The sequence below is a fragment of the Cygnus olor genome, chromosome 3 (assembly GCF_009769625.2).
Source record: "Cygnus olor isolate bCygOlo1 chromosome 3, bCygOlo1.pri.v2, whole genome shotgun sequence".
In the NCBI taxonomy this organism is placed as follows: domain Eukaryota; kingdom Metazoa; phylum Chordata; class Aves; order Anseriformes; family Anatidae; genus Cygnus; species Cygnus olor.
The window spans coordinates 120,268,424-120,281,267 of NC_049171.1; the positions used below are offsets into that span (position 1 = coordinate 120,268,424).

A 12,844-nucleotide genomic window follows, 5' to 3' on the forward strand; every position below is an offset into this window, starting at 1 on the left:
AGAAATGCTACAGGAAAAAGTGTTAAAAGTCTTTGTCCTCCGTTTTTTATTTCTAACTTAGGTTACACAACGGCCCTCTCACTTGGAATACCACATTCATTCCTCCTACACAGTCACCTGAATTAATTTCTCCATCCCAACCGGCATGTTTCAGTTACACACACTGCTTTCATTCAAGTCATGCTACTGTCACTCTTAAGTTGTGCTTTGTTCCCTTGTTGAGTTCAGTTTCCACTCTAACAAGTAACTACGCTTGCTTGCCGTTCATTCATTATTCCTCTGCCGTACTACTTTCACATGATCCCTACTTTTAAGCTGTGACTCTTTTTGTTAAGCCCTACGATATGGATTTCCTTCCATTAAGAGTTTTGCTTAGCGTCCCACTATTACATTTATCCCTGTTCTTCTGTTCATTCTTTTTTCCCTAAAGGAATTAAAAACACTCAACACAAATCTAGTTCAGGCAGGGGGACAGAAAAACAAGATGTCACTCTTCTTTTACCTTGGATCTTAACTTTGGAAAAGAACAGATCCATCCTTCCATAGGTTTACTATACCCTCCTTCTTCTAGTAAGGCACAGATAAATATCCAGGGACCAAGACAACTCTTTTCTAACCTTTACTGAAGCACCCAAAACCAAAAAACATGAAAAATGTCAGATATGGTCACAGCTTTACCTTTTGCCAGAATTTCTTGTCGTATTTTTTGCTTCTCTTCAGCAGCTTCCATGCCCTCCTTTGATGCTCTGAATCTTCTTGACCGCTGTTGATTCATTTTTGCACGAGGAGCCTAACAGGTACCACAATGCTCGGTTCAGTTATTGCATCTAGCCAATTATTTTCTATCTGCTGGTTGCTTCTGGTTTTTAAGACAAGTCTTTTGAAACTGGGATTCTGTTCTCTCACTCCCCTGTAACCACTAGTAACACTCATATGGCAGGACAGGGGGCTGGGCAATTTTTTTCAATACATTTCTTCAGCTTCTAAGCGAGGAAACCCAGCAGTATGCACATCTCCTACCACCATCTCAGAAATGCACAGTGCTCAAGGATTCAAAGATTCCTTCGCAAAATAAATTAAACTTGCAGGGCCATGTATCTGAAAATAATTATTTATTATATAACCCTTTTTCCAAAAAGAAATTCCTAAAATTGTATTCATAACTCTTTTGCAAATAAAAAGACTAGAGCAGACAGTACTTAGTTATTACTTAAGGCAGGTATGTTGGGGTTTTTAAAAGGATACACCAACATTTAGCTTGGATTACTTTTATAGAGACAAATATCTCAGGAATTCCTGCACTTGAATGCAAGTAAAAATCTTTCTATTTAATAATGCTCATCTTACCTTGGAGAAACTGCAAGGCCTAGAGAAACAGCCAAAGCTTAGCAGACCTACCAGAAGTCTGCTAGGCTATTTTGGTGTCTCTCACTGAGACAACACAGTCTGGATAGAGATAAACTCAGTAAAGTGAAGGTTTTACGGAAAGGTGGTATCTTTCATCAGACCAACTGATACGCCAGGTGGGATAGGGATAAGGTATGGAAAAAGACAGACTCAAATGTCCTGGTAAAGCTAGCCTGTGAAACATTCCACAGCATGATTAAGTCACTGGCTGTTTTAAGTGTATGTGCTTAAATGGTTTTCTGCATAAATCATTACTAAAGCCATAGAATGGAGGAAGATGAGAAATAGTTGCAATGTTACTGTCTTACGGAATTTTCCTGCTTTGTAGAAGCAAAGTTCAAATTGCAATAGACTACATCAGTTAGCCTAGGTAACCCCATGGACAACAAAACTCACAAATGGTTTTAAATACCCTCACCAAAATCTAATTAACAGTACATTCTACTTATAGTTTTTCATTTTAGAAAACTATTTCATAAAGGATCTTATAAGAGCAGATGTCATCGATCCTAATGCTGCCAACAGCTGTTACCAGGAACTATATATATCAATACTTACTACTCCGTCTATAGCCATGTAGAGAAGTCGTCTTGGTCGTACAATGTTGAATATCCTGTCAATATACTCAAAAATCGCAACCATCATTTCATCTTCATTTTTAGGCGCTGGCCTGAAACATAGAATATTTCATTTAACATGTGAAGTGCTATGAATAATTCCCATTTACAGACAGATACAAAAAACTGCCTTACTTGTCTTCTGGATGTGTACAAGGGTGAATTATACCATTCATGTCCAAATATAGATTATCAAACTCCACCTCATTAGGGTTAGGCTTGCTTGTATCGATTGAAGCCTTGACACCATTGCATTCTTTTGCCTGTGAAAGCAGATGAAACAATTATTTTAGTACTCAATTATGGAAGTTGCAAAAATAACCAATAGAAGCACTAATGTACAGACACGCAGGAGCTGATTACTTCAGGGGCAGTACAAAAAGACAGCAACAAACTACCCACAAGATAATTACCTGGAGTATCACGCTTCTAGTATTAAAGCAATTTTGTTTTAAGACCTTTATAAACTAGCACGACCTGAAGGTATTACGATGACTTACAGCAGAGCTGGCTCATACCTATTAATTGGCACGTATTATAAATATTGTTTCAAGAAGTTTCCACACCTTGCATTTTCCAGGAAAACAATTCTTTTTATCACCAGGACCATACAGTCTCCCTCAAAATGTAGTAAAGGGATTTCAAAGTTTCTAATATAATGCTCTAAAGTTAATGTGACAACAAATGTCAAAAATCTTCTTACTTTTAACACTTAATTTTCCAGATGGACACACATAAACAAACTCGTACCATTGTCTTTCCTCACTGCAATCCAACATTTAATTCACATACACAACTGGGGAGAGGGAGGCAGCCAAAGCAATTCACCTATGGTGTCCGCATACTGGAGTGAAGCAGATGACATGACAAGCTTATCCAAGTAACAGTATATCAGTACATCCTGATGAGCAAAAGAAAAGAACATTTTCTTCCCCCAGAGTCTGCTATAGAGAAAGGAGATCCCAGCAGACAAAAGTCGTCATTTAGGATATATATGTATTACTCTTCCTGTTGGCTATCAAATGCACTGAAGTGCTTAAACCTCTGAACTCCTGACTCTGAGTTGGTCCATGGATATATTCGAAATGCTAAATAAATCCCAGTCCTTACTTCCCACTTCTGAAAGTGGGTCAACTTTCAGCTCTAATGCTTCTCTTTCTTTATGTCAGTGCATTTTCTACTATGAGGCTGCTACATGCCAAACATCAAACTCAGTGCTAAATGATAACACCTACAGCCATCTATGTTCTGGGGATTATTCAGTGTTCCTGAATGCATGCAAGAAGCTAAGCGTGGTAAATCCACAACTACAGAGAAAATGAATCTCGGCTGAACACCCAGGAACTAATAAATAATCCCACTACTCAAGGATAGGCGGGGTCAACATAATACCAGTTTATTTTATTCATGCTGGCATGCCAACAAAAAGCAACTGTCTCGGCAAAGAGAACAGTCTCTGTAACCAGCCATGGGCAGACATCAGTGCCGACACCTACAATACCTACATGAGCACTCATCCCCTTCTCTCAAGGAGTCAAAACAATGAGCTTGGAAACACGGGCGAGATCCAGCTCCTCTCTTCACAGTGGATTAGCAATCACGTTCAATTTTGATTCCTCGCCACACTTTTTTGTTTGTCAATAGGCAGTTAGCAACACTCACAGCAATTATGAGCAATTCTGCATTGTCCTTTTCACAGCACTACAGCAGAATGTATAAACCACCAGACTAAACACCAGTAACGTCAGGGAGGGAAGAGAGGTGAGTGACCAAGATAAAGTCAAATGCGTTTTTAAAGAAGTCATGGCTGGAAAAAGTTATAAAGTATGACAAAGTTGGAATGCAGAGTACTCTTGAACAGCTTGCAATTCATAGTGTCTGTTTTTATGTCAAGGCTACGAGCAGAGAACTACATGAGGCCATGAGGAAAAACGCCATACGCCTGATTCTCCCATTGACATGAAACCCATCGACAGCTGATGGGCAAGCATCAAGCACTTCCTCTGAACTCCCACCTGCAGACTTGCTGCTCTTCTAATAGAACTGAGCTCCCCACATCTCTAGGAGGGAGCTCCAACCATTGCATTCAGAAGGTAAAACCTGCAGGCCATAGCACCAGTTTTTTTACAGTCTTCCTGCTTAGAGTAGCAGAACTAGGTGAACTTATTCCAGTCTTAAAAGGCAAAAGTCAAACCTCCAAAGCCAAGTAAGTCTTTATTCAGCATTTACATTTTTCATAGTTGTAGGAGTATGCAACATTTCCAGTGCAATTTTGCTAATTTTAAATAACAGAACACTAAGTACCTCTATTTCATTTTTAAGACATACAAAGTTCCTGCTAATTCACATCTTTCTTCTACCATTCATTCAAATTAGTCAAATTCTGACAGATGAAATCTTGACCACTGTTTGGATCCTTCAGAATTCAAAAAAATCGTGTTAGCGTGTTACTGAACTTCTTAAAACACAAAAACACCCTTGGCTTGAGCAGAAACTACTTGTCAAGTGGAAACACTATACCGTAGCTTATGGCTTTTATAAAGTCACTCTGGGGAACCCAGACCTACAGTTCTAAAAGAAGAGTATTCATTCTCGCTTATATCAGATAACAGGACAAGCAGCTTGTCTTGTGTTCTACTTGATTTTTCATCAAACCTCTTGCTAAAGCTAACTGTGACTCAGAAGATATCAAAGGCTTACAACTATGTGACATGGAAAATAAAATTGCCCTCTCCACAGATCCTATTTTCAGTCTTGAAGGTAAAGCAAAATAAGTCTGATCTCTTTTAGATGGCTTCAAAAGTCATTCAGTTTTCATCTGCATACTGTTATGTCAGCAACTTTGCCACTACATGCTGAAAACCGATCAGCTTTTTAATGCAACAGACTTAAGTATCTGGGAGTGATATCTCCTGGGATATAACTAAACTGTTCACTTTTAATCTACAGCTGCTTTTGAAATGACTGAAAATAGATCTTCAAATATGATACTTTAGTTGCAGCTTGAATGAATTTGAATGAATTTGATTAAGAATCTCCTGGATTTTATATTATCTTCAAGATCTTCCTCTTATTCTTCCTGCTGAGCTTAAGAAAAAGATTAATCAGATTTAAGAAAAAGGAATAATCTAGCTAGGTAAGAGAACAAGGATCAACTTTTTAATATTTCAAAGAGAGAAGCTACCAGGAGATACAAAATTTATTATTAGAAAGATTTCAAAGCAATCCTAAAACACACATAGAAACGATAACATTGTGTGACAAATTTAAATTCCTCTACAGTAAGACAAACTACAGCTTCTCCCTGTTGTCCTAGTCAACTCTCAAATTTATGACCATATATGAATATAAAAAATTGTAATAAATGTGAGGTATCCATGAGCCATCCTAGCTGTAAATGCAACATGCTCTTAAGTTGGAACAAAGCCACACGGGTAAGGACATCAGGGTCTGATGCTTCCGTTACGGTCAATCTATTTGACTCAAAAGACTTGCCATATTTTTCCTTTTCTTTTAATAAAGAACATTTGCTATTACAATTTGAATTATTAGAAGGACACACAACAACATACTCCAAAGATTTTTGCACACACCTTCACTTTACCTGGCCATCATAGCATTTCTGATTAAATAAAGGTCCGACTCCACATTACACGCTTGCCACCAACTTTCCCCAGCACGTGCGAACATGCAGCACTGTCTCCTCGAGCCCTCCGAGCCCGGATCCTCAGAACGAATGACATCTGAGATGGCACAGAAAGCCAGACTTGACCAAAGCCATCACTGGTGGCTGCCAACAGCCTACTCCAGAGAAAGCATTCATACGAGCATCTATTAAGCAATACCCGTCAGCACACAAACCACCTTTTTTATAGCAGTTCCTCAAAATTCACTTGTGCACCAGTCACAAATTCATTTCTTGCAGCTGCAGCTAAAACCATCTTCACACATTGTGCTAAGGCAGGCTAATAAGCCGTATTGGTGATAAAGAGTAACTCACAGTTTTAACTGTGGAAGAGCTGCAGCATTTCATCAATGCAAATGTATGACACCATTTCTCTGCCTGAATCTGAAAAAGCAAGAACACCCTGACTGCAACAAGAGCTGAACAGTAACTGCGATTTGATGGCCTGCCACTCAGGTATACTGAAACCTTGCTTAAGACAAACAGGTAATATATGAAGTCAAAAAACAGTATCAATACATAGTTTATCACATTTTTCCTGCACATTTCTATCTCCTTCATGGTACGGTAACTCCCAGATAAGAGGCACATCTCTCCCAGGGCAGGGCAGGATGCAGTGAGAAAGTGCAAACCACAGCACAAGCCCAGCAGCAGGCTCAAGAGTACAGACCTGTGTTGCTCTTGGATGCAGTCACAACATCTTGTATTGGAGGGTAAACAAAAGAAAAAAAACAACAGAGAAAAGCACAGGAGGCTACAGAAAGACCAGTAAGTGAGAGAAAAGCCTCACAAAAAAATAATTAGAAAGACCTAAAAATTATATATCCGTGAAGTATTCAAACGCTATGTCAATGATAGCCTAGGGCAATGCTGCAGATGTATACCGAGGTAAGATCCTCCATCAGTCTGTGCAGATGATAAGGACAGCCCAGGTCCCTCAATGCCTCACTCCTGGCTTTTGTGTGCCTGCATCACCGCCAGGACCACCGAACTCGTGTTCCTGAGAACTGGGCGGCCTCACGGAGCCAGGCAAGTTTCCAGGCCCAGCTGAGAGACCTGTGGAGGAGGCAGGAGGGAAGGACCCGCCTCAGTGCGGCCCTCGCTCCTCACTCCATGTGATGCAGGTACGGCACCTGGTCAGAGGAAAAGACTTCGACAAATCCCGGACGAAATCATCCTTCCTTCCCTGCGCCCCCCACTAAAAGGGGGAAGCAGGAAGAACCTGAGCTCCTATTTTAAAATTTAGAGTCATCTTTGTCGCACAGTAAGCTCTAGCACCCCACCAACAAATAGCGTCTTCTCCCTACCGAAAGGAAACCACCGTTTTATTAGAAGAGACCTAAAATTCCGATTCCCCCCTAAGTGCCGTGCTGGCAGCGTTCTCCCCACGCAGTTTTTCACTCCCTAGCCCCGCAGGCGGACCAGACGATTTCCAGGAGCCGGGTGACGCGCTCCTGCACGGCTTTCCCTCGCCCCATGCCCTCACGGGGCCCGCACGGCGGCCCCGCGGCACCTCGCGCTGCTCCTCGCCCCCCCCCACCGGTTACCACAAACCGCGGTCGCCACGGCCGCTGCCCCGCGGGCAGGCCCCGGCCCCTGGCCCATACCCCCGGCCCCGCGCACCTTCTCCTCCACGCAGCTGACGATGATGGAGGGGTACTTGCGGCTGAGCCAGCGGAAGAAGGCCGGCACCCCCATGGCGGCCCGCCGAAGCGAAGCGGAGCGGAACGGGCTGGGCGGTGGCGGCGCTTCCGGGGGCGGGGGGCGCCGCGGGGCAACATGGGGGCGGCCGCGCCGGCCGCCATCTTGGGGGCGGGCGCGCGCAGGCGCGGGCCTAGCCCCGGGGGCGCGGGGGGGAGAGTGTGGGCAGGCACCATCTCTGCCTGATAAGTGCGCTTCGGCGGACAGAAAACCGTATTAAAAATTAAAAACTGCTTGAAAAAAAAAAAAACAAAAACTGTTTTCCAGCGTTTCTGTGGGGCGGCTCAGGCAGAAGACGGATGATAAAAATGGGTCAGGGAAGGGCTGCTCCTTCAAAGCTAATGCTGCGGGGCTGCATACAAGTTTAATGAGAGCCTCCACTATAAGGAATTAAGAATAAAAGTGAGGCTTTTTCACCTACAGAAACAGACGAAAGCACTATCGGGCACGGTGAACTCGGTGCAGTTTAGCCGAGCAGACTGGCAGGAGGGCGGCGGCTGCTGCACAAAGAAACCCCTTCATGTCACTGCACCCACACGAGCAAATACTCCTTGATGGTGGTGAAACGGAATTAAATCTTCAGATATTAAAAGGGATTAACGTGCAGAAGACTTTGTGATCTGCTGCGTCCTGTCCCTGTACACCAACTTGATTAGGAGGGCAGCGACACAGAGCAGGATGTGGGAAAGGAGCCCAGGAGTCATTAATAAAAATAACAAAACCTCAGCTGTGCTTATTGAGTCAATGCTGCTGATTTGGTGAGGGGAGAAGAACCTTGTTAATTTTCCAGAAAAAAAAATAACCAAATATTGTATTCTTTGCCTTGCTTAGCCATTTTCTGTTGTCACTCCTCTTACAAAATCTGTGACTCGAATAATTACTCTGGTAACTTCGTATTGGCACTACATCTGTTGTATCAGCTCGAGTTTGTGCTTTATCTGCTCCTTAGAAAACCAACCCTGATTGAAGTTGTTGTGGTTTAGCCCGGCTGGCAGTCAAACACCACACAGCCGTTCGCTCACCCTCCCCCCTCCCTCTCCGGGATGGGGGAGAGAAACGGGAAAGTGAAGCCTGAGATAAAGACAGTTTATTAAGACAGGGAAAAGAATAACAACAATAATAATAATAATAATAGTATTAATAGTAATAATGTGTACGAAATAAGTGATGCACAATGCAATTGCTCACCACCCGTTGACCGATGCCCAGCCTATCCCCGAGCAGCCGGCCACCCCTCCACCCCGGCTAGCCACCCCTATATATTGTTCAGCATGACATCAGATGGTATGGAATACCCCTTTGGCCAGTTTGGGTCAGCTGTCCTGGGTCTGTCCCCTCCCAGCTTCTGCTGCATCCCTAGCCTGCTCGCTAGCAGGACAGAGAGAGGCTGAAAAGTCCTTGGCTTGGTGTAAGCACTGCTCTACAACAATTAAAACATCAGCATGTTATCAGCGCTTTTCTCATCCTAATCCAAAACATAGCACCCTGCCAGCTACTAGGAGGAAAATTAACTCTGTCCTAACTGAAACCAGGACAGATATCCACCCCTTATTCCATACCATTTATGTCATGCTCAGGTTACACTCTTTCCAATACTTTTTAATTAATCACCATTTTCATCTATGATATATAGCAACCATGGTAGCGATGACATACAGTGTTATATGATAATTAACATATTATAATTCAACTCATGGGCTATTCTCACCCAGTATTAGGTCCCCTTGAGGTACACACCGGACCTCCCCATTCTCTTGCATTACCCACCAAGTGCATCCAGGTCCCCGAGCAAAAACAATCCCACGAATGGGCTTGCCTTTTCCTGAGGCGGGAGTAGCCCAGACTGTCTTACCCAGCATGTTTCTTACGTGCACTACAGGAACTTTATCCCCTTCTACAGTGCGTAACAGGTTTGATTGGGCAGGTCCAGCTCGGTTGGCAGATCCTCTAGTATTGACTAACCAGGTGGCCTTTGCCAGATGTGTTTCCCAATTTTTGAATGTCCCAGCACCCATTGCTTTCAGTGTAGTCTTTAACAGTCCATTGTATCGTTCAACTTTCCCGGAGGCTGGTGCATGATAAGGGATGTGCTACACCCACTCAATACCATGTTCTTTGGCCCAAGTGTCTATAAGGTTGTTTCGGAAATGAGTCCCATTGTCTGACTCAATTCTTTCTGGGGTGCCATGTCGCCATAGGACTTGCTTTTCAAGGCCCAGGATAGTGTTCCGGGCGGTGGCATGGGGCACAGGATATGTTTCCAGCCATCCGGTGGTTGCTTCCACCATTGTAAGTACGTGGCGCTTGCCGTTGCGGGTTTGGGGGAGTGTGATGTAATCAATCTGCCAGGCCTCTCCATATTTGTATTTCAGCCATCGTCCTCCATACCAGAGAGGCTTTGACCGTTTGGCTTGTTTAATTGCAGCACATGTTTCACAATCATGAATAACCTGTGCTATAGTGTCCATGGCCAGGTCCACCCCTCGGTCACGAGCCCATCTGTATGTTGCATCTCTACCTTGATGGCCTGAGGTGTCATGGGCCCATCGGGCTATAAATAATTCACCTTTATGTTGCCAGTCCAGGTCCACTTGAGCCACTTCAATCTTAGCAGCCTGATCCACCTGCTGGTTGTTTTGATGTTCTTCAGTAGCCCGATTCTTGGGCACATGAGCATCTACATGGCGTACCTTTACAACCAGGATCTCTACCCGGGCAGCAATATCTTGCCACAATGCAGCAGCCCAGATGGGTTTGCCCCGGCGTTCCCAGTTGTTCTGCTTCCATTGTTGTAGCCACCCCCACAGGGCATTTGCTACCATCCATGAATCAGTATAGAGATAGAGAACTGGCCACTTTTCTCGTTCAGCAATATCTAAGGCCAGCTGAACGGCTTTCACTTCTGCAAACTGACTCGATTCACCTTCTCCCTCAGCAGCTTCTGCAACTCGTCGTGTAGGACTCCATACAGCAGCTTTCCATCTCCGATGCTTTCCCACAATACGACAGGACCCATCAGTGAACAGGGCATATTTCTTCTCATTTTCTGGTAGCTTGTTGTACAGTGGGGCTTCTTCAGCACGGACTACCTCCTCCTCTGACGATATCCCAAAGTACTTGCCTTCTGGCCAGTCCATAATCACTTCCAGGATTCCTGGGCGACTGGGGTTTCCTATTCGAGCCCGCTGAGTAATCAGTGCAACCCACTTGCTCCATGTAGCATCAGTTGCATGATGTGTAGAGGGGACCCTTCCTCTGAACATCCAACCCAGTACCGGCAGTCGGGGTGCCAGGAGGAGCTGCGCTTCAGTACCGACCACTTCCGAAGCAGATCGAACGCCCTCATATGCTGCCAATATCTCCTTTTCGGTTGGAGTATAGCGGGCCTCAGATCCTCGGTATCCCCGACTCCAAAACCCCAGGGGTCGACCTCGAGTTTCCCCAGGTTCTTTCTGCCAGAGGCTCCAGGTGGGGCCATTCTCCCCGGCTGCGGTGTAGAGCACATTCTTTACATCTGGTCCTGTTCGGACTGGCCCAAGGGCTACTGCATGAACTATTTCCTGTTTAATTTGTTCAAAGGCTTGTCGTTGCTCAGGGCCCCATTCAAAAGCATTCTTCTTACGAGTTACTTGGTAGAGCGGGTTTACAATCAGACTGTAATTTGGAATATGCATTCTCCAAAACCCCACGACACCTAGGAAAGTTTGTGTTTCCTTCTTGCTAGTTGGTGGAGACATAGCTGTTATTTTGTTGATCACATCCATTGGAATTTGACGACGTCCATCTTGCCATTTTATTCCTAAAAACTGGATCTCTCGTGCAGGTCCTTTAACTTTATTTTGTTTTATGGCAAAACCGGCCTTCAGAAGGATTTGGACTATTTTCTTCCCTTTCTCGAAAACTTCCTCTGCAGTGTCACCCCACACAATGATGTCATCGATGTACTGCAGGTGTTCAGGAGCCTCCCCCTGCTCCAGCGCAGACTGGATCAGACCATGGCAAATGGTAGGGCTATGTTTCCACCCCTGGGGCAGCCGATTCCAAGTATATTGGACTCCCCTCCAAGTGAAAGCAAACTGTGGCCTGCACTCTGCTGCTAGAGGGATGGAGAAAAATGCATTAGCAATATCAATTGTGGCATACCACTTGGCTGCCTTTGATTCCAGTTCGTACTGGAGTTCTAGCATGTCCGGCACTGCAGCACTCAGTGGTGGCGTGACTTCGTTCAGGCCACGATAGTCCACTGTTAGTCTCCACTCACCATTAGACTTTCGCACTGGCCATATGGGACTATTAAAAGGTGAATGGGTCTTGCTGATCACTCCTTGGCTCTCCAGTTGACGAATTAGCTCGTGGATGGGAATCAGGGAGTCTCGGTTGGTGCGATATTGCCGCCGGTGCACAGTTGTGGTAGCGATTGGCACTTGCTGTTCTTCAACCCTCAGCAACCCCACAACAGAAGGGTCCTCTGAGAGACCGGGCAAGGTAGACAACTGTTTAATGTCCTCTGTCTCTAAGGCAGCTATGCCAAAAGCCCAGCGGAACCCTTTTGGGTCCTTGAAATATCCTCTTCTAAGATAGTCTATGCCAAGGATGCACGGAGCATCCGGGCCAGTCACAATACGGTGCTTTTGCCACTCATTTCCGGTTAGACTCACTTCAGCTTCCAATACAGTTAACTGCTGGGATCCCCCTGTCACGCCATAAATACAGATGGGCTCTGGCCCTTTACAGCTGGATGGCATTAGAGTACATTGTGCACCGGTGTCTACTAGAGCCTTATACTTCTGTGCGTCAGACGTGCCAGGCCATCGAATCCACACAGTCCAATAAACTCGGTTGTCCCTTTCCTCCCCCTGGCTGGAGGCAGGGCCCCTCTAGTCCTGGTCAGAATCTTCATTTCTGTGTTTAAAAGACTGCCTGCTAGAAGTTGGAGCAGCAAACTTTTCAGAGAACCCCTTTCTCCCTATTGTTTTCTTTTGCAACTCACGTACCCGTGCCTCTAGGGTCTCAGTAGATTTTCCATCCCATTTTCTCATGTCCTCTCCATGGTCACGTAGGTAAAACCACAGGGTGGTGCGGGGTGTGTACCCACCATATTGTCTTCTTTGCATGGATGCACGTTTACCCCTAATAGCTGAGACGCTGGTTTGTACAGGTGGGGAAGAAAATACACTCTCTTTAAGTTGCTGGACCTCTTCAAAAAGTTTCTCCAAAGTATTCTCTTTTAGTTGGTGGCCACTGGTTTGTTCAGGTGGGGGGGAAGATAAATTCTCTTTAAGTTGGTGGAACTCTTCAGAGAGTTTCTCCACAGCCGAGACGCAGGCCTGTAGGGAAGAGGAGAGATTTCCTTCGTACTCCCGGAGTTGTTTAGCCATGTCACCCACTGTGGGATCTTCACCGTTTTTCCAGGTTATTATTGCCAATGTGCTGG

At 44.8% G+C, this 12,844-nt stretch overlaps 1 protein-coding gene across 1 annotated transcript in view; it reads right to left on the reverse strand.

Moving 5' to 3' along the window:
• The window catches only part of XRN2 (5'-3' exoribonuclease 2), a 51,429-nt gene extending 43,913 nt beyond the window's left edge, over positions 1-7,516 (reverse strand). The window contains exons 1-4 of the mRNA XM_040554297.1: positions 7,333-7,516; positions 2,160-2,287; positions 1,966-2,077; positions 679-790 (exon numbers count right to left, since the gene is read on the reverse strand). Coding sequence (XP_040410231.1) covers positions 679-790; positions 1,966-2,077; positions 2,160-2,287; positions 7,333-7,407 — 427 coding nt within the window. The 5' untranslated portion in view covers positions 7,408-7,516. The remainder of the gene's footprint in view (positions 1-678; positions 791-1,965; positions 2,078-2,159; positions 2,288-7,332) is intronic.
• Positions 7,517-12,844: the final 5,328 nt, after the last annotated feature.